The following is a 23968-nucleotide window of genomic DNA, read 5'->3' as shown; positions in this document are numbered from 1 at the left end:
GAAAGAAATAAAGAAATAAAAATTAAAAAAATTCCAGAAATGTATATTTGTAATATTTTATCGACTTCCCAATCTCCAATATTGGCACCAAAATATTTTTTTTTTACTCTACTACTACTATACCTATTAGACAAAAAAAATTAAAAGATAGACCTTTTTTTACTATAACACAATTTACCTCAAAAATTAACTTTTAATTATGATTTAAAATCGTATCTTTAATGAAAAGATGCATATACAGTGAAATCTCCTTATTCGCGCTTCCCGTATACGCGGTTCAATATTTTGCCATGTCTTTTTTATATTTGTGGATAAAATGGTCCGTATTTACGTACATTATATTATTTAATAACACTAAAAAATAAAAATTATAAAGATTTTACGGCGCAGATATAGTATGAACGTGAAGATGGAGAATGTACGTTCCCTGGAATACAATAAAATATCAAAACGTTTACCGAAGATATTATTAAACTATCCCATAATCTTATCCAGATTTTTATAGATGCTGATCCATTTTGCTTTCTGGAAAATTGAAGATGCCGTGAAAGAATACATAGAACTTCTCACGGATTTAAAAACAAAAGCGAGACAAAGGAAAATTACAAATTTTTGTAAATGAAATCCAAAATTCTGCGGGTTAGTTTTGTAAATTGTATTTACAATAATTTTAGTTTTAATGTATGTAGTAATGTGGTGTTTTTTTCTTGACTTTTTAAGACGATTATCGAGTACGATTTGAAAATATAATACCGTTTTCTAATACAGTATATACTGTAGTGAGTTTTTAAATCGAACATTTACGAGTAACTAAGGAAATACATTGTATTCTGTTAAATATATTTTGTGTAGTGTACCTGTATACTGTACTAAACCAGCGCTTATAATTAATGTTGCTGTCTGTATTTCATCAAAGTATATATCCATAATTTTTTTTTTATTTTACGTAGAACCTAACCGTACTTCATTAAATGAGATTACCTCCGTTCTATAATCACGGTATTATTACGGTATCTAACCCCTGCGAATAAGAAAATTTTACTGTACGTATGACTTGCTTTTACTTACCTTACGATCAATTGTTATCTATATATACAGGGTGTCCCATATAAAACGCAACCCATCAATCACTCATCCATGAAATTTCAAAAGTCAAGCTTACTCCCTTACTCGTACAGAAATGAACTCGTCCAACATCTGAACATCTCGGCGACGCAGTAGAACACTACTGATAGTAACAACAATACAATCATAACGTTCAGTGTAAACGATTACAATTACGACCATATCGCATTTAAACGGTTAATCGACTTCTTGAGCCCGATAAAGAAAAACGGCTACAATATTGTCAACGGTTCCGTCGATTTCTGCATGAGGAAATTAACGTTATGGATTCGTTATTTTTCACAGATGATGCACGGCTTCATTTGGATGGCTACGTAAATAGCCAAAACAGTACAATTTGGAGTGTTGAAAATCCGCACGTTTATCACGAAAAACAATTACACCCGCAGAAGTCGGGCGTGTGGTGCGCGATATCGCGGAAGAAAATAATCGGTCCTATTTTTTTCGAGTACACCATTACTGCAGAACGATATCAGGATATCTTATTTCCGTTCATTGCACTCTTGGAAGAGGATGACAGACACTGCTGGCTACAAAATGACAGTGCGACATCGCACTACGCAGGTTCAACTTCTGATTTCGTGGAGGAATTCTTTGGTAATCGTGTTATCGGTCGAGGCTTGTGGCCACCAAGATCTCCAGATTTGACTGCGGCGGATTTTTTTCTACGGGGTTACCTCAAAGAAAAAGCCTACAGCAACAAACCACGAACACTTGAACGATTGAAAGTCAATATTGAACAAGCTGTATTAAATATCCAGCCACAAATTTTGAAAAAAAGTTGCAAGAAACGCTGTAAAAAGAATTGAAGCTTGTTTTCAAGAAGATGGCGGCTACTTCCAACATTTACTCTTAATATAGGGTAATGGATGGTAATAATAAAAATTACATTTAAATTTACACATGCCTTTTTATTATTTCAATACCTACCAATATAAGGTTGGGTTGCGTTTTATATGGGACACTATAAAAATCAATGTTTGTCTGTCTGATCCAACTTAACTCGAGATCTACCGGTCAGATTTGTCTAAAATGTTGCACACCGACACTTTGAAGCCCTGCGGTGAACATATGCTAATTTTTTTGGACCTCCGACATAACAAAATTTTACAAAAAAATTTAAAACTCTTTATTTCTTCCTTAAAGCTTATTTAATTTTCAAAATGACTTTGATTTTCAAGAAAAATTTAATTTTTAACATTATTTTTTTGTAAGTTTTCAAACGATTTAGCGCACATGAATATGTAATTTTTACGATTCATTCGTTTACAATTTTTTTACATCCGTTTAAAAACATAAATAAATAGCTGCTTTTGTTTATCATGTGTGCGTGTTACTAATTTAAAGAGTGTAAAGTGTAAAGCCGACAAGAACAGAAGAGTCCTTGAAGGAATTCAACGGCGCATGGGCTTAAGAGTGATATGCGCATATTCTTCAGTCTCCACCGAGGCAGTACTCGTAATTACAGGAGTTCCTCCGCTTAAACAACTGGCGGAGATGCGAGTGAGTATAGCACGTGGACAACCTTCTAAAGAAGCATATGAAGAGATGCTGCGTAATTGGCAACATCGTTGGGATGTAGCCAACACGGGACGATGGACACATCGTTTGATACCTTTGATCCGACCATGGATAGAAAGGAAGTTCGGAGACATAAATTACTGGATAACGCAATTTCTTACAGGGCATGGGTCGTTCAGGTCCTATTTATGTGCGAGACTAAGGGTAGATAACAACAACTGTCCTTACTGTGGAGCTTATGATTCCCCTGAACATGTAGTATTTGAATGTAACCGTTGGACTGAAAGCAGGCAATCCTGTGTAAGACGTATAGGGCCATTATCTGCGGAGAATGTGGTGGATAAAATGCTACTTAACGAGGATAACTTTAATGTGATCTCGTCGTTTATAACCGCAGTTATAAAGAAGAAAGATGAGGAAGCTCGTCAAGAAGAAACCGCTCGCTGATGACGGCTTGTCGTAGGTGGAATTTCCACCTACGAAATAAAAGAGCTAACCGGTGAACTGACCTGCCGCGTGCCGGACATACAGCCGGCGGGCGGGGACGCGAGCTAGAGTAAAGGACACTCCTCTGGCGCGAGTCAAACTTGATTGTAGATCCGTTCCAGAGGAGTAGGTGGAATAAAAAGAAAGAAAAAGAAAAAGAGTGTAAAGTATTTAACTGCAATCTTTTAAATTCTGTGATCTTTTTCAAAACATCATACCGTGCCTAAAAGACATTCTTCAATCGGGAGAAATACAAAACAATGCACGTATGATGAAAACTGTTCGTGCGGCAGAGACTGAAGACGAAAGACAGTCAAGATTGGAAAGCGACCGAATACACACAGCCCGATCCCGTTCGACTGAAACAACTGAGCAACGGGGAATGCGATATGCCAACGTTACTGTATGTGTGACTGCATCTGCCTCCGGTTACTTGACTAATAAATATAAAATAAAAAGATAGACCACCACGGGAAAAGCAAGTAACCATATAGCGAATATATATGTGAAGTGAATTTATAATATATATTTAATTAACATGTGTTCCTGAAGAGGTAAATAATATTTTCCGAAAGCGTTAAAACATAATCACTACCGATAATATTGGTAAGCGGAAATTATAATTTACAAAAAAACGTTTTATAAACTAAACTTTTACACAAAAATACTTACAAAGATATTATAGCACAGGTTTAAGACCAGTTATCTTGTACCGCATGGAAATTACAAACATAATTGGAATAGATAATCTATTCAAGATAGAAAGAAGAATATATTGTCCTAAAAGAACGCAAAAAGACTACATACTGAGATAAAATAAAGAGATAAGAAATCGACGAGTAAAATATTATGGACAAATAATCCGAATAGACCAATCAAAGTTAAAGAAAACAGATCTTTAGTCAACTCTGGAATTATAAAAGTTAAGGTGTCTATGTTAAACAGATGAAAGAAAAGTTCAAAATTACAGAAAATGACTGTCTAAATGGAAAATAATATGAAAATTTTTAAATTAACGGTTCCTGTAGGTGAAAAGAAAAACTCAAAAGAGGAACATGAACTGAAAAAAAGCTCAAAATAATAAAGAACTTCTGAAAGAAAAAGAATGAAATTATAAGAAGTGATATTTGCGTGGTTGTTTAAAGTTTACCAGCGAGGAAAAAAACTAATTTAATAAACATGCACTCTAAACAACTTTATGAACTGAAAATATATTTTCAGTGAAGAAGCCAAGAGTGAAAACGATAGAAAAATTAGATAACAAGTATAAAATGCTAAACCTAATTACAGTGCTACCAGCGCATGAACCAAAGTAAAATCAAAAGGCGACAGAAGAAAACATTCGAGCCTGGAAGCAAAAAAAGCCTGTATGGATGATATTCTGCGGAAATCGAAGCAGAAGGAATAAATAAATACGGCTAAGAAGGAGAATATTATTTCCAGAAACCGAATTCAAAATTAGTTCATTAACAAAAATAACTATAAAAAAAGTACGTAACAGAGAATTAAGATGACAAATGTATGCGTGAAAAAAACCGGCACATAATTTCGGGGGAATGAAAAAACTAGAGTACACGGATAAAATAATAATGTAATAAAAACGCTGCATACGGCACTAATGAGAAAATACACAAAGAAAAAGGTTGAACTACACACGAACCTGAAAAAGTAAAAGAAAATGTGAAAGTCAAAATATATTTGGACAGAAAGATAAAAACAGATAAAACAAGCACAGAAGATATAACTGTATAAGAAGAGTAAACGAAGAAAACACTTCTGTTTGATATAACTTGAACACAACATAACAAAGCATTAACAAGAAATAAAAACGAAGAAGGAGCAAGAGAAAAATATTAAAAGTTAAAAACATCTGTGTGGACACTACATAACTTCCTTGTACGCCTATTAAACAACATGTACACATTTATTTAAAATGAAAAGTACCCAAAATTTTATTACATTACTAACTTCCGATATTTTTTCATATATATTTTTTTAATTATTATTATTGTTGAATTATTATTTATTGTTATAATACGAAAGGTAAAGTCGATAGATGGGTGGAATATATTGAAGAGTTATACGGAGGAAATGAATTAGAAAATGGTGTTACAGAGGAAGAAGAGGAAGTTGAGGAGGATGAAATGGGAGAAACAATACTGAGATCTGAATTTAAGAGAGCATTAAAAGATTTAAATGGCAGAAAGGCTCCTGGAATAGACGGAATACCTGTAGAATTACTGCGCAGTGCAGGTAAGGAAGCGATTGATAGATTATACAAACTGGTGTGTAATATTTATGAAAATGGGGAATTTCCATCAGACTTCAAAAAAAGTGTTATAGTAATGATACCAAAGAAAGCAAGGGCAGATAAATGTGAAGAATACAGAACAATTAGTTTAACTAGTCATGCATCAAAAATCTTAACTAGAATTTTATACAGAAGAATTGAGAGGAGAGTGGAAGAAGTGTTAGGAGAAGACCAATTTGGTTTCAGGAAAAGTATAGGGACAAGGGAAGCAATTTTAGGCCTCAGATTAATAGTAGAAGAAAGATTCAAGAAAAACAAACCAACATACTTGGCGTTTATAGACCTAGAAAAGGCTTTCGATAACGTAGACTGGAATAAAATGTTCAGCATTTAAAAAAAATTAGGGTTCAAATACAGAGATAGAAGAACAATTGCTAACATGTACAGGAACCAAACAGCAACAATAACAATTGAAGAACATAAGAAAGAAGCCGTAATAAGAAAGGGAGTCCGACAAGGATGTTCCCTATCTCCGTTACTTTTTAATCTTTACATGGAACTAGCAGTTAATGATGTTAAAGAACAATTTAGATTCGGAGTAACAGTACAAGGTGAAAAGTTAAAGATGCTACGATTTGCTGATGATATAGTAATTCTAGCCGAGAGTAAAAAGGATTTAGAAGAAACAATGAACGGCATAGATGAAGTCCTACGCAAGAACTATCGCATGAAAATAAACAAGAACAAAACAAAAGTAATGAAATGTAGTAGAAATAACAAAGATGGACCGCTGAATGTGAAAATAGGAGGAGAAAAGATTAAGGAGGTAGAAGAATTTTGTTATTTGGGAAGTAAAATTACTAAAGATGGACGAAGCAGGAGCGATATAAAATGCCGAATAGCACAAGCTAAACGAGCCTTCAGTAAGAAATATAATTTGTTTACATCAAAAATTAATTTAAATGTCAGGAAAAGATTTTTGAAAGTGTAGTTTGGAGTGTCGCTTTATATGGAAGTGAAACTTGGACAATCGGAGTATCTGAGAAGAAAAGATTAGAAGCTTTTGAAATGCGGTGCTATAGGAGAATGTTAAAAATCAGATGGGTGGATAAAGTGACAAATGAAGAGGTATTGCGGCAAATAGAAGAAGCATTTGGAAAAATATTGTTAAAAGAAGAGACAGACTTATAGGCCACATACTAAGGCATCCTGGAATAGTCGCTTTAATATTGGAAGGACAGGTAGAAGGGAAAAATTGTGTAGGCAGGCCACGTTTGGAGTATGTAAAACAAATTGTTGGGGATGTAGGATGTAGAGGGTATACTGAAATGAAACGACTAGCACTAGATAGGGAATCTTGGAGAGCTGCATCAAACCAGTCAAATGACTGAAGACAAAAAAAAAAAAAAAAAAAAAATTATTTATTGTAATTTTTTTTACAATCAGAGGTTAAAAATTATTAATAAATCAATATTTAAATTAAAAAAAAAATTAAAAAAAGGAGTAAAGTCGGATTTGAACCCATGTACCTTCCCCTTGTAATATCCAAATATTTCATAAAAAGTTTATTTGGCTATAACTTAGGAACCGGTGAAAATAAGTACCATTTGTGGTATATCGTTGAGATTCTCTCAATGAGGGCTTATTACTACAGTTAAGAAAAACTCCAAAATCAAATTTTTTTTATAGCGTTCCATATAATAAGCAAAAGAATGCGGTCCAATTTCATTTAGAAGTAATACATATCACATTTACAGGAATAATACAATTTTTATGATTATTCATTGTTTAATAAGTGAAATCGGCCCGGTAAGAGTTTTGTAACAATTTTTTCTTTTTTTTCCTTATTATATGGAACGCTTAAACACTGTTTATTATCTATTATTGTATATCTTGTTACCACATATATGCCTAATTTCTTATCGGCGGGCGAACACGGTAGCAACGATGAGAGCTGGTGCACAGTATATGTACGGGCTAATACAGCATCACTCCCACCGCGCAGTTCTCCCACCATAGCGGCGCTGCAGCCCCACTATTCTCAGACTCCAATAAAAGAGCGTGTATGACAGTGAATTTTTAATTCATCATCGACCACCACCTGGTGAAGACCAAGAAGAGAAGATGAAAGAAAACAGAAGTTTCCTGGAAACGTGGAACCTCCCGGCGGATGCCAATATCCTCGCCGGAGCAGCAGGCCTGGCCGGTCTGCCAAGAGAGCCGCTGGACGCGGACGCTACCTTCCCGATCCAGGTCCAGCTCACCGGGGTTCAATCGCCCGGGCCGGCGGCCTCAGCAGCAGGATCCGGCCAAGCGTGGGATCACTCGGGGAAAACCGCCTAGGCCGCGCCGGCGAGGGACGTCGACCCGAAACTGCGGGGCTCTGGGGGCCATCACTGCTACGCTGTAGTGGGAACCCAATTACCGCTGAGGGGAAGCCCGTTATGATTTCAATGGACGAGCCGCAACTCCCCGACTTCGCCGGAGACCAGCTTCCGGACCCAACGGCTCTTCTCAGAGGTAACGCAAAAATAGCCCTTTTCAGGGCAACCACAAGATTAGGAATTCGTGCCGTCGAAGCCATTTGATGACAACAGCCCTTCTCAGCCAATCGACGACAAAAATGGCTCTTTTCAGGGCTACCATAAGAATAGTAAATAATAAAGAAATAAACGAAAAAACAATATATTTATTTTTTAAAGGTGGAGAATAATATTTAAATAAATATTCCCTAAATATATAAATTTATTAACGATAAATTTATAGACGATAAGGTAAGAAGAAAAAATATGTTCAAAAAACTTTTTCTAGATTTTAGGTCTGGGGTTTTTGGTTTACTTGGAATTACTCCCGCCACCACCCCATTCGGTCGCCCTAAAGCATAAGACCGAATATCTGTGCCACAAACGGCTACTGAACCTCGAAACAGTTTAGCAACACGTGTCCTAAATAGCTCCTAGAGTTAACGTAAAAGCTTGAGCGGAATAAGCGTGGTATCAAACACCACTCGTTAGCGTGTCCACCACCCTACGTTGTCAAAGATAGCAATTCGCTGCCACGTCTAGGCCGCTGAACCCAGCAAGTACCTGTCCACCATATTAAAGCGCCTGGAGTCTGAATGTGGCTACTAGCCAGTCATACTTCTCAATTAGCTTCCTACAGCAGCGCGGTGGGAGTCTTTTCCCTTAGGTATAATAAAACACTTATCATTTTTTGGCAAAACAAAAAAAAAACATATGTTATGCAAATGAAGGCGACGAATAGACTAATTTGTCTACAGAAGCAAAGTGACAACAATCGAAAGAGAAGGCTTCACAGCTGTTGGTCGTACGAATTTGGCACATGCGCAATTCTTTTATAGAAGCATTAGTCTCGTTATTTAATAGCCACACCTCGTATATATGTATATACTATTATATAAAGAGAAAGAGGGTTTTTTTTTGTTTGGCAAAATCAAAAAACTACTCAATCACTTGCAACCAGATCTTTACCCATGTTTCTTGGCATAACTGAAAAGGTTTTTAGATGTCTTACATCTGGGAAATATATATATATATATATATATATATATATACACTCAGGTACACTCTTGATTTACCAAATAATGGTGATTCGTAAATGTAAATCTCTTAGCAACCAATCTTCCAATTTTCAACATTCAAACGGGGATTTGTGTTATATTAAAGTTTGTTTGTCATGCAAAAACCAACGGCCGATAGCTTTCAAATCTGCTGGATACATTCATGTTATCATAGGGAAGGGAGTTCAACCCACCAGTTGGTCTAGTGGTGAACGCGTCTTCCCAAATCAGTTGATTTGGAAGTCGAGAGTTCCAGCGTTCAAATCCTAGTAAAGTCAATTATTTTTACACGGATTTGAATACTAGATCGTGGATACCGGTGTTCTTTGGTGGTTGGGTTTCAATTAACCACACATCTCAGGAATGGTTGAACTGAGACTATGCAAGACTACACTTCATTTACACTCATACATATCATCCTCTGAAGTATTATCTGGACGGTAATTACCGGAAAAAAAGGGAGAAGGGAAGTTTATAAGCCACTGATAGAGGTTTCATCCCTCTTGAAGATTAAGACGTTAAAAATATTCATTATTTCTCCATCATCAGGAAGGGTGAAATTGTGAATTACAGATATTTGTTAAAAAAAAAATATTATGCTTTATACTTCATTATTTTGACGACGAAAGATTATAAGCTATTTCTGCCATACTGGCAGAAATATAATAATGAATAAAATTATTTATCAACGTTATTCTCAGAACTTTGAGGCTAAAGAACAACTGCGGGGGGTCTAGGGAGCGGAGCCCTCTGGGTAAACGGGAATCGCGACCAAAGCGAGCTCTACGGGTGTCTAAGGGGTCCGTTTCTCTGGAAACACGAAAATAGCAAGGAAAGCGAACTTTGGTCTCTGGTCCTACGAGTCCCCAAGGAACCCCTGAAATGTTTCCAGGATTCGCCTGGGTTGACCCTTTTTTTTCTTTTTCTTCCCTTGTTTAGTCTCCGGGAATCACCGTCAGGTATTACTTCAGAGGATGATATGTATAGTGTAAGTGAAGTTTAGCCTTGTACAGTCTCAGGTCGACCATTTCTGAGATATTGTGTTAATTGAAACACAACCACCAAAGAACACCGGTATTCACGATAGCTTTCAAATCTGCTGGATACATTCATGTTATCCTAGGGACCAACCCACCGGTTGGTCTAGTGAACGCGTCTTCCCAAATCAGTTGATTTGGAAGTCGAGAGTTCCAGCGTTCAAATCCTAGTAAAGTCAATTATTTTTACACGGATTTGAATACTAGATCGTGGATACCGGTGTTCTTTGGTGGTTGGGTTTCAATTAACCACACATCTCAGGAATGGTTGAACTGAGACTATGCAAGACTACACTTCATTTACACTCATACATATCATCCTCTGAAGTATTATCTGAACGGTAATTACCGGAAAAAAAGGGAGAAGGAAAGTTTATAAGCCACTGATAGAGGTTTCATCCCTCTTGAAGATTAAGACGTTAAAAATATTCATTATTTCTCCATCATCAGGAAGGGTGAAATTGTGAATTACAGATATTTGTTAAAAAAAAATATTATGCTTTATACTTCATTATTTTGACGACGAAAGATTATAAGCTATTTCTGCCATACTGGCAGAAATATAATAATGAATAAAATTATTTATCAACGTTATTCTCAGAACTTTGAGGGTAACGAACAACTTCGGGGGGTATAGGGAGCGGAGCCCTCTGGGTAAACGGGAATCGCGACCAAAGCGAGCTCTACGGGTGTCTAGGGGGTCCGTTTCTCTGGAAACACGAAAATAGCAAGGAAAGCGAACTTTGGTCTCTGGTCCTACGAGTCCCCAAGGAACCCCTGAAATGTTTCCAGGATTCGCCTGGGTTGACCCTTTTTTTTCTTTTTCTTCCCTTGTTTAGTCTCCGGGAATCACCGTCAGGTATTACTTCAGAGGATGATATGTATAGTGTAAGTGAAGTTTAGCCTTGTACAGTCTGAGGTCGACCATTTCTGAGATATTGTGTTAATTGAAACACAACCACCAAAGAACACCGGTATTCACGATAGCTTTCAAATCTGCTGGATACATTCATGTTATCCTAGGGACCAACCCACCGGTTGGTCTAGTGAACGCGTCTTCCCAAATCAGTTGATTTGGAAGTCGAGAGTTCCAGCGTTCAAATCCTAGTAAAGTCAATTATTTTTACACGGATTTGAATACTAGATCGTGGATACCGGTGTTCTTTGGTGGTTGGGTTTCAATTAACCACACATCTCAGGAATGGTTGAACTGAGACTATGCAAGACTACACTTCATTTAAACTCATACATATCATCCTCTGAAGTATTATCTGAACGGTAATTACCGGAAAAAAAGGGAGAAGGGAAGTTTATAAGCCACTGATAGAGGTTTCATCCCTCTTGAAGATTAAGACGTTAAAAATATTCATTATTTCTCCATCATCAGGAAGGGTGAAATTGTGAATTACAGATATTTGTTAAAAAAAAAATATTATGCTTTATACTTCATTATTTTGACGACGAAAGATTATAAGCTATTTCTGCCATACTGGCAGAAATATAATAATGAATAAAATTATTTATCAACGTTATTCTCAGAACTTTGAGGGTAACGAACAACTTCGGGGGGTATAGGGAGCGGAGCCCTCTGGGTAAACGGGAATCGCGACCAAAGCGAGCTCTACGGGTGACTAGGGGGTCCGTTTCTCTGGAAACACGAAAATAGCAAGGAAAGCGAACTTTGGTCTCTGGTCCTACGAGTCCCCAAGGAACCCCTGAAATGTTTCCAGGATTCGCCTGGGTTGACCCTTTTTTTCTTTTTCTTCCCTTGTTTAGTCTCCGGGAATCACCGTCAGGTATTACTTCAGAGGATGATATGTATAGTGTAAGTGAAGTGTAGCCTTGTACAGTCTCAGGTCGACCATTTCTGAGATATTGTGTTAATTGAAACACAACCACCAAAGAACACAGGTATTCACGATCTAGTATTCAAATCCGTATAAACGTAACTGCCTTTACTAGGATAATGATATTGTTTTATCGTAGAAGACCTCACAAGTTTGAATAAAGCAATGAAAACAATAAATGGGTTGTAGAAGCGATGCAGACAGCCCTGGACTATTTTCCACGGTCAGAATAGTACATAAAGTACTAACCGGAGATATGTACACAAAATCTACAGCCTTGGTTACAGAAGCATACATGCTGTAGATTAAAATCCTGCCTGATTATTAGGGCGTGCGATGAGGAAATAATAAGAATCGTTTTTTCATATTTTACACAGATTAAAAGTCCTTGATATTTAACAGGGGAGTGTTCGTGTCGTAGATTATCCATTTCTACCGTCTCTAATCCATGTAGTTATAAAAAAAAGTTTCTATAACTGATTACACACAATGATAAAACATTAAGTAAAATAAAACCTGATAGGATAAAATTAAATTATTCTTTTTTTTTGACCTTGAATTAATTAATTAAATTTTTTTGTTTTAATAAATATATAATAAGATTGCGTGTTTGTTTAGTAAAAAATAAATTATTATTATTATTATTATCGAATGCATGTGACCTAAGCGAACGGAGGTCACTACAATTATATGACCTTATGACCTCATGTCTAATAAAGGTTGCATCGTGTAAGTGATTACAAAGGGGTGTGAGGGTATACTCTGTTACGCTCTACGCAATAAATGAACGTATACTATCTCTCACTATATGTAATGTAATATTACGTAACATAATTTAATCTTTTACAATTTCTGTCAAACAATATTATTATTATTATTGTTGTTATTTACAAAAGTAGTCTTACTTATATCGAGTTTATAAGTTATTTAAGATAATCCTATTTTCAATAATATAAAATAAATCTTTTATCGTATCTATAAATTTTATCTATAAATTTTTTATAATTTTTTTACTTATTTTGTATTTCCATTACTTAATATCTATTTTATATATATCTATAAATGTAAATGTTCGTTTGTTTAAAATCTTAAATCTCCGAAAGTTCTTCATCGATGCTTTAAAATTACAACACAACATTGCATTGAAATGCACGTGTTTTATAATACATACTATTTATATACCTAAGATATCACACCTGTGACAGCTAAAAACATGCTTTTTTTAAAAATCAACGCTATCTGTTGCATAAAAGCAACACAACTATACTAAATATATTACGATTCAACTTCAACGTTTCCGATATATTTTTCCGCTATAGATTAAAAACTACAGCACCGATTTACGCGCGGGGGAAAAAGGGAGAAAGGGAAAAATCGGAAAAGGGAAAAAATTAAGAAGGGGAAAATGAAAAAAATGGAAAACGGGGAAAAGAAAAAAATGGGAAAAGGAAATGAAAAGGGGAAAGGAGAATAAAAGAGGAAAAGAACAGGGGGAAAGAGGGTGGAAAGGGATAAAACGGGGAAACGGAAAGTGGTAAAAAATGAAAATGGGGAAAAGGAAAAGTGGGGAAAATGAAAGAGAGAAATGGAAAGCGGGAAAAGTGAGAAATGGTGAAAGGGAACGGTTAAATTTTGTAATGTTCCGTAATGTTCATTTTGTTAATGTTTAATCAAATTTTCAAATGTATTCATTTAATCTATATATATACAGGGTGTCCCATATAAAACGCAACCCATCAATCACTCATCCATGAAATTTTAAAAGTTACTGAAATTACTCGTTACTGAAATGGACTCGTCCAACATCTAAACATCGCGGCGACGCAGTAGAACACTACCGATAGTAACAAAAATGCAATCATAACGTTCAGCGTATTGCTAGAGACAAGATGGTGTTATCGCTAGATGAACGTGTTTTCATTGTCGAATCGTACTTCAGTACGAAATCAGCGGTTGCAGGTCAAGATTTGTTTCGCCATAAGTACCCAGATAAACCAGCTCCTAACAAAACATCAGTATTAAGGTCAGTTGCAAAATTTAGAGAGACCGGTTCTGTTAATAACAAGGAACACAAAAGATCTGCGTCGGTGTTGAATACAGATACAGTCGCTGAAATCAAAGACCGATTACTCGCCTCGCCAAATAAATCGATCAGAAGTTTGTTTGCTGAAATTAATTTGTCTAAATCGACTGTTCATCGGGCGACCAAACGATTACAGTTACGACCTTATCGCATTCAAACGGTTCAACGACTTCTTGAGCGCGACAAAGAAAAACGGCTACAATATTGTCACCGGTTCCGTCGATTTCTGCGTGAGGGAATTAACGTTATGGATTCGTTATTTTTCACAGATGAAGCACGGTTTCATTCAGATGGCTACGTAAACAGCCAAAACAGTAGAATTTGGAACGCTGAAAATCCCCACGTTTATCACGAAAAACAATTACACCCGCAGAAGTCGGGCTTGTGGTGCGCGATATCGCGGAAGAAAATAATCGGTCCTATTTTTTTCGAGTACACCATTAACGCAGAACCATATCAGTATATTTTATTTCAGTTCATTGCACTCTTGGAAGAGGAAGACAGATACTGCCGGCTACAACATGACGGTGCGACATCGCAATACGCAGGTTCAACTTCTGATTTCGTCGAGGAATACTTTGGTAATCGTGTTATCGGTCGAGGCTTGTGGCCACCAAGATCTCCAGATTTGACTGCGGCGGATGTTTTTCTACGGGGTTACTTCAAAGAAAAAGCCTACAGCGACAAACCACGAACTCTTGAACGATTGAATGTCGATATTGAACAAGCTGTATTAAATATCCAGCTACAAACTTTGAAAAAAGTTGCAAGAAACGCTGTAAAAAGAATTGAAGCTTGTATTCAAGAAGATGGCGGTCACTTCCAACATTTAGTCTAAATGTAAGGTAATGGATGGTGATAATAAAAATTACATTTATATTATTTACACATGCCTTTTTATTATTTCAATACCTACCAGTATAAGGTTGGGTTGCGTTTTATATGGGACACTCTGTATATATATATATATATATATATATATATATTCAAATCTAGCAACAGGGAAGCATTGCCGGGTCTGCTAGTATATATATAAAAGTCGAGTGATTTTTGTGTATCTTGTAGCAAGCAAATAGACTAGTTACTCAGTGCACAGACGTGAAACAGCTACAACCTCGCTGCAGCGGACATATATCAAAACGGTACTTATTTAAAAAACTTAAATATTCTAGTACATAAATAAATATAGTGTTAATTGTGAATTTTTCACGCAAAAACTACTCAACCGACTGGGCTGATATTTCGGATGAATATATTTTTTATACCTGGAAAGGACATAGGAATATTTTTGTTACGCAATGTTTAATTTTTTCAAGCTGATGATTTTAATGGGTTGCGGTAATAACCGGATTACGTTACATTGCAATATTTAACTTTACTATGGCCACAACGTTTGGTAAAATCGAATTCGAAGACCATTTTCAGAATTTGAAATTAAATTTTCTGCTAAATCAGCTATCTTTTTTTCGATATATACATTCCATTAAATTTTTCCTTTAATAAGTGCCACCAGTTTCCAATTTTATTTGCTTTATGGATGACCATAAATCAATCATACGAGCAGACAAGTGGCTGGTATCCACTTGGAGAGTTAATGCTTTTAGCACAGGTTTAGTGTATCTGGGTTATTTCAGAGTTTCCTGTGAAAATAATCTTTATAAATATATATATATATATATACATATATATATATATATAGAGAGAGAGAGAGAGAGAAAGAAAAAACTGTAAATATTATATATAAATTTATTTAGATTATACTGCTCAAAAAACTGTTCCAGAAATAACAAACAAACGTTAACAACATAAAAAAAGCTGACAACACAATTGTAGGATTTTCCGGGAAAATAAAAAAAATATTCCTAAAATATTTCCGGGAACTCGTGCAACTGTGTGACGTACGGCTTAGACACACTACACACACACAACTTAATTAAAAATATACATCATTTTATTTAAATATAATATTTTTTCGTTTATTTCATTTAATGATTCTAACTAAAGCGTGCGCGAATACCGTACTGAATTCGCACGGGTGTGGCAGTAGTACCAGAAACGGTTGGCACTAACTAAACTAATATAATTTTACAACTTAAATAGAAGTATGCTCACTTAGCCACTAGTTTACAGCATTTTTTAAGGTGGATGTGCGATTTTGTAAAAATTCTTTTGGCAAATATTGTTATTTTTTAATTTTTAACAAATGTGTCTAAGAAAATTATGATTTTAATTAGGCGAAAAATTCTTAGGGCGACCTTGCTCTACATATTCACCCCCATGACTTTTTAAGTTGAAAATTTAATGGAATCAATGCCCCATATATATACAAGTAATCTGACCACGTTTGGTCAAAATCGGTCCAGTAGTTCTGAATATATAAGATGATTAAAGAAGGTAACGCCGAACACACACACACACGTACATAAGAATATTCACACACCCGGAAAATTTCCATCCGGTTTTTTTGGTACCTTACATATCAAAATCTGTTTACAATACTTTTTCTTATAAAGCTATGAAAAAAAAAAAAAAAAAAAAAAAAACAAGAAAAAGGAGGAATGAAATACGTTTACCTCCTCGCAGTCTATTTGGGGCAATGACGAGAACAGTGCAAAATGCTTTTTGACCCGTACGAAGGATGGATAACCAGCTATAACTACTATTTTTAAGATAGCCGACTATTTGTTCTGAAGAAATTATAATACAGTGGTAGCTAATAATTGAAAAGGCATTAATTCAGTGGTTTCTAAATTGTGATACGCGTACCCCAAGGGGTACGCAATGTGATTCTTGGGGGTACGCCAAAGAAGTAGTATAAATAATAAATAATTTGATTTTTCAACAAACACACGTGCACACGCAAACTCACGCACGCGCGCACCGACACACATACATCCACACACACATACACATGCAGATATATATATATAGAGAGAGAGAAGAGAATATGTTATATGGGGTACAACTTAAAATTATTTTCGTATTAAGGGTACACAATCAAAAAGTTTTGGGACCGCTCCCTTAATTGTTATCTCTATTATTATTTCTCACAAATATGAGAGTAATGAAGAGATATTGGCGGGGGTCCATGGGGGGAAGCTTCCTGATCGTTTAGTTTTATATAATAAGGAAGAAAAGAGAAATCTAACAAGGATTCACGACTGCTAGAATCAAATGTAAATTTAAAAACAGAAAAAAATCCTTGAATATATTTATGTAAAGTATAAAACTTCATTATAAAGAAACAATGAACGATAAGTAAAACGGATAAAAATAAGGAAAACGGAATAAGAATATTTTAATACAGAAAAACGATGATAATAAAAGTGCGTTGATAAATTATGAAATGAAGTAATTTTAAGTACGAAGACATATTTAAATAACATCATGTAAAGAAATTAAATACGTTGATAAAACAACAAATTAGATATTCAGGTTTAGCTAATTTTTGTAATTTAGATAAGATAAAACTGTATAGAAAAATAAAAATTTATATATATAGAGAGACCTATAAACAAAAAAAAATCTTTTTGAAGCTTGTAATGTGGAAATATATTTTTTTAGTGTAAAAAAAATGTATCTAACCGGGATTCGAACCCGGGATCATCGGACGAAGGCGGACAAAATTAATAATTTAATTTATAACTTTAAGTGAATAAATAAATTATATATAATATTACTGTGTTCACAACTTGATATATGTACAATATAATACTGTTTTGTTAAAAAAAAACCAACAGTTCAGTATAATTAATTACTGTGTCACTGACCGGATGGCACAACAATATATTTTTTACAGAAAATTTATCTGGTCAGTATCTACAAAAGGTTTTGATTTACTCATTTTCTGTAATTAACGGATAGATACTGAGAGATAACTCTACATAATAACAGGATATTCTATTAAAGCTTTACAATTAAATTCAATTTTAATTAGAACCGTACATCAAAAAGATCAGGAATCAAAATGCAGTCCAACCATACGCTTATCAAATTTATTTTATGTCAGAAAAAAAATTTGTATTTAAAAAGGAAATTTTAAAATCAGCAGAAACGAACTTAGGTGGAACCAAGATAACCGGTAGAAACCTTGGGTTTCAGACGATATATTGCAGCTGATGGATGAACGTAGAAAATATAAGAATGCTAGCGATCAAGAAAATAAAAGGAACTATCGACAATTAAGAAATACTATAAATAGGAAGTGCAAACTAGCGAACGAAAACTGTGCAGAAGTGGAAAGAGAAATGAACATTGGTAAAATAGACGGAGCATACAGGAAAGTTAAGGAAAATTTTGGGGTTCATAAATTAAAATCCAATAATGTGTTAAACAAAGATGGTACACCGATTTATAATACGAAAGGTAAAGTCGATAGGTGGGTGGAATATATTGAAGACTTATACGGAGGAAATGAATTAGAAAATGGTGTTATGAAGGAAGAAGAGGAAGTTGAGGAGGATGAAATGGAAGAAACAATACTGAGATCTGAATTTAAGAGAGCATTAAAAGATTTGAATGGTAGAAAGGCTCCTGGAGTAGCCGGAATACCTGTAGAATTACAGCACAGTGCAGGTGAGGAAGTTATTGATAGATTATGAAAACTGGTGCGTAATATTTATGATAAAGGGAAAGTTCCGTCAGAATTCAAAATAAGTGTTATAGTCATGATACCAAAGAAAGCGGGAGCAGATAAATGTGAAGAATACAAAACAATTAGTTTAACAGTCATGCATAAAAATCTTATCTAGAATTATATACAGAAGAATCGAGAGGAGAGTGGAAGAAGTGTTAGGAGAAAACCAATTTGGTTTCAGGAAATGTATAGGGACAAGGGAAACAATTTTAGGCCTCAGATTAATAGTAGAAGGAAGATTAAAGAAAAACAAACCAACATATTTGGCATTTATAGACCTAGAACAGGCATTCGATAACGTAGACTGGAATAAAATGTTCAGCATTTTAACAAAAATTAGGGTTCAAATACAGAGATAGAAGAACAATTGCGAACATGTACAGGAACCTAACAGCAACAGTAACAATTGAAGAACGTAGGAAGAAGCCGTAATAAGAAAGGGAGTCCGACAATGATGTTCCCTATCACCGTTACTATTTAATCTTTACATGGAACTGGCAGTTAATGATGTTGAAGAATAATTAAGATTCGGAGTAACAGTACAAGGTGAAAACATAAAGATGCTACGATTTGCTGATGATATAGTAATTCTAGCTGAGAGTATAAAGGATTTAGAAGAAACAATGAATGGCGTGGTTGAAGTCCTACGCAAGAACTACAGCATGAAAATAAACAAGAACAAAATGAAAGTACTGAAATGTAGTAGGAATAATGAAAATGGACCACTGAATGTGAAACTAGGAAGAGAAAAGATTATGGAGGTAGAAGAATTTTGTTATTTGGGAAGTAGAATTACTAATGATGGAAGAAGCAGGAGCGATATAAAATTCCAAATAGCACAGGCGAAACGAGCCTTCAGTCAGAAATATAATTTGTTTACATCAAAAATTAATTTAAACGTCAGGAAAAGATTTTTGAAAGTACATCTTTGTAGCGTCGCTTTATATGGAAGTGAAACTTGGACGATTGGACTACCTGAGGTAAAAAAGATTAGAAGCTTTTGAAATGCGGTGCTATAGAAGAATGTTAAAAATGAGATGGATGGATAAAGTGACAAATAAAGAAGTGTTGCGGCAAATAGATGAAGAAAGAAGCATTTGGAAAAATATAGTTAAAAGAAGAGACAGACTTATAGGCCACATATTAAGCCATCCTGCCTAAAATAGTCAGTTTAATATTGGAGGGACAGGTAAAAGGAAAAAAATTGTGTAGGCAGGCAACAATTGGAATATGTAAAACAATTTGTTAGGGATGTAGAATGTAGAGGGTATACTCAAATGAAACGACTAGCACTTGTTAGGGAATCTTGGACAGCTATAGTAAACCAGTCAAATGACCGGACAAAAAAAAAATTAGAAAATTTTTTAATAGAAAAATCTATAATTTTAAACAAATTTGAATCGGATTACTGGAAATTCGAATTGTATATAAATTAAAACCATATATTTATTTAAATCCAAAATTTTCAATTGAATTTATAAATTTAACAAAAAAAAAAAAAAGGTTATAATTTACATAAATTAAAATTTTACGATTGTAATTTGTAACATAATATTTAACCCGTAAGAAATAAGTTCAGTACATACATAAATCAAACAGGATGTAATTTCGTTTTATCCTTAAGTTATATAGCTAAAGTTTATTAGTTTTTCTTCTGGTGTACCGACCAGGATGGATTTAATCAGACATCCCACCTAGTGTTAAGCAGAAAATGAGTTTTAAAATAATTTAGTAAATTCAAAAGTTTATAAAACAAGTATTTACTTTACACATAAAGTTTATTATATGGTCATTCTATACCTAGTATTAATATAAATAACTACATTTTTACAAATTATTATTATTAAAAACACAGAAAATTTTTATATCAATTACGTGAACAATTTACCTGATGCTTATATGTACAGAGTTTCTAAAATGGTGGGCTGGCTATACTTTTCCAGATTCTACTTTTAAAACTAAACAAAACATATCCTTACGAAAAATAGGAATTTCTCCTTCGTTCTCCAACTGTCCGTAATTTTGTTATTTTTATATAAAAATGTATATCTCAAATTCGGATAAACGAATTATATTAATATGTAGTAAACGTCTTGATGTATTAACGCCACCGCAGCTACAGCTTTATTTAAAAACAAAGTAGTCGGTGGAAAATGGGCCGATATAAGTTTAACATAAATAAATAAATATTTATTTTATAAATATAATTTAACCAAACTTAACCTACGCTGGCTTCGTTCGCTAACCTTGACTAATTAACACCGTAATTTTTTGAGTATTTATTTAATAAATTCAGTAATTATTGCAATTATTTATTATTTAAATAATCAAAACACTCCTGTTAATTAACAACAAAAAACGGTGCTATCTGTTCGACTTAAAAGGAATACACGCTACCTAAATATTTTACGATTCAATTTTAATGTTCCCAATCTGTGTCCTCGTTATAGACTAAAAAACTACTGGACCGAATGACGCGCGGGGAAAAGGTAGGAAGGGAAAATTCGAAAAAGGTAAAACGGAAGAAGGTAAAAAAGGAAAAAAAGAAAAAGAGGAAAAGTAAAAACGGGAAAAGGATATGGAAAGGGAAAGAAGAATAAATAACGGGGGAAAGAGGCAGGGGAAATGGGAATAGGGAAAATACAAAAGGGAGAACGAAAGGGAACAGTGATGAAAAGGGGAAACGGAAAGGGAAGGCGGAATTGGGGAATGGTAATGGAGTATGATAAAAATTAAAATGGAAAAAAGGAAAATGGTGAAAAGGAAAGGGGTACAGAAAAAAGGAAAAAAGGGGGAAAAGGAGAAAAGGGTAAATGTAAAAAAGGGAAAGGTTAAATTTTGTGAAGTTTCGTAATGTTCATTTTGTTAATGTTTTATCAAACCTTCAATTGTATTTATTTAATCTATATATATATAAGTGTTGGATTATAAATTTGTTGGCTTCCTGTTTGTATATTGGACAAACAGGAAGAAACTTTAAATAAATATAAAAATGAATAAATAAAAATATTTTTAAATATATATCTAAAAAATTTTAACAGACCGGATATTTAGAAATAAGATTTATAAACGATTTACGAAATTAACATAATTCCAAATTTTAATATTTGTATTGAATGATTTCTTGTTGATTAAAATTTTAAGTACATATAATAAATAAAATTTAAATATGAAACAAATTTATTTGTAATAATAAAGGTTAGACAATTTATCTTTTATATTTAAATAAAAAAAATATTAATAAGAAATTCAAACACTTACCCCATCCGATCAAGACGTAAGCTCTAAGTTTTATATTTTTACTTGTAAATGTTTCCACGACAAGCATATATAAATAAAGTCCTGAAAACAAAAACAAAAAAAATAAATAAAATTATTTATTTTATAAATACATTTAAATTTACATTTAAATTAAAAAAAAAAAAAAACTTAAAAATAAAAAGATTCTTCACCAATATTATCAATTTCGATGATATCTTCTTCTGATTATTATATTTCCGATTTCCGTGGTGAAGTGGGAGCGTCTCGACCATCCATCTCGAAGTCCCGGGTTCGAAACCCGGTCAGACATTACATTTTTACGCTACAAAATTTATTTATCATAAAGTGAACGTAATTGGACATAAGCCTGCTGTTATTGTTTTGAAATAAATAATAATTATTATTAATTTTTTAAATATTTTATTGTACAGTTAAATCCCTTAGGTGATTTCATTGTAAATCCTAACCAGATACATTTAGTATAAGATTTATTTATTAACGAAAAATATATATTTTTTCTAAAAAAAATTAACTATATTAATTTTTTATATTAAAAATTAACTATATTAATTTTTTTAAATTTATTAACTGGAAAAATTCAGTTAAAAAGAAAAAAAAAACAATATAAATAGTATTAATGCTAATAATATGGAATGGAATGGAATGCAAAGTTGGCAGGAGTTTATTACTCCCTACTTTATCGCAGAACCTGGACAGAGTCCCTTGCTGCTGGATCATTCTAATCGGGCTTGTTTTTTTAAAAGGGTTAATTTTTAATAGCGGGTCTAATTTTTTCAAGTTTTGTTTATTATTATTTAGTATTTTAAGGACGGATTTAATTGGATTCCAATCCGTTGTTAAACCGGCGTTATCGAACCCATTTTATGGGCCGACCGTGGAAGGCTAGGCTTATGAAACCTGTCCTCCCGACGCAATTCCCCTTCAGACCGTCCACTGAAGTCCTTTCGGTGCTAACGCTTCATAGGCTAGCAGGAATACGCCACAACGGGGCACTAACTATCAGGAGGGAGCAATGCGACCCCTACTCCGGAGGAGTAGCAATTGCTGGTTTAATTTCATTTACTTGTAAGTGTTAAAGGAAAGGTTGTGTAGAAGTTCTTCATCCACTTCTGTTATGGCTGCCTTTGCTAATAATATATGTATTATAATAAAAAATATTTTACAATTCACCGAGCCTTATATCATACACGGTTGTAGTCTTTCCCTCTATCATTTGTTTACGTATTTTTTCTTATTTTTATAATGAAAGGTTTTAAACATTTTTACAATTTTTTTAAAAATTTTTTAGTTAAATGTTAGAAATGAAAAACAATTTCTTATAGTCTTACCGACATTTAAAGTAAATACTAAAAATTATACATTTAAAAAAAAAAATCTGAAGTGGGCACACATATCTTCCCTGTACGCCTATTAAATTACATATACACTAGACATTTTTTTTAAAATGAAAAGTACATAGTTTTATTTCACAATAACTTCTGATTTTTTTCATATATATTTTTTTTCTTGAATTACTATTTATTGTAATTTTTTGTTTGTTTTACAATCAGAGGTTAATTAATAATTATTAATAGATCAATATATATAAATTTAAAAAAAAAGTTAAAAAATTGTATATAAAGTCGGATTCGAACCGATGTATGTACCTTCTCCTTGTAAGATCCAAATATTTCATTAATTAAACTTTTATTTGGCTATAACACTGGAACCAATGAAAATAAGTACCACTTTTGACATATCGTTGATAATCTCTCAATGAGAGCTTATTACTGCAGTTAAGAAAAACCCCAAAATCCAACTTTGTGCTTTTTTGGACACTTATGGTCAAGCCGATTGAAATCAAAGGTGCACAACTGGATGTTACAACAATCCTAAATCCAAAATATCAAAATCCTACGGCTAATCGTTTTTTAGTTATGCGAGATACATACGTACAGACGTCACGCCGAAAATAGACAAAATGGATTCAGGGATGATCAAATTGAAATTTCCGTTAAAATCTAAAAACCGAAATTTTTTGGTATCACAATACTTCCTTTACTTCGTAAAAGGATGTAAAAATCGAGATTTATAAATAACAGTTAATTATTTCAATTGAGTTTATTGGTAGCTGAGTTATT

The 23968-nt window shown here is 33.8% G+C and overlaps 1 protein-coding gene across 1 annotated transcript in view; it reads right to left on the bottom strand.

The window, feature by feature from the left end:
- Positions 1-23968, bottom strand: part of LOC142333875 (diuretic hormone receptor-like) — a 635861-nt gene that overhangs the window by 138209 nt on the left and 473684 nt on the right. Inside the window, exon 7 of the mRNA XM_075381453.1 lies at positions 21828-21908. Coding sequence (XP_075237568.1) covers positions 21828-21908 — 81 coding nt within the window. The remainder of the gene's footprint in view (positions 1-21827; positions 21909-23968) is intronic.

Source organism: Lycorma delicatula, chromosome 13 (assembly GCF_047948215.1).
Source record: "Lycorma delicatula isolate Av1 chromosome 13, ASM4794821v1, whole genome shotgun sequence".
Lineage (NCBI taxonomy): Eukaryota > Metazoa > Arthropoda > Insecta > Hemiptera > Fulgoridae > Lycorma > Lycorma delicatula.
Note: the sequence above shows the minus strand (reverse complement) of the source record. Positions and strands in the feature narration are given on the sequence as shown.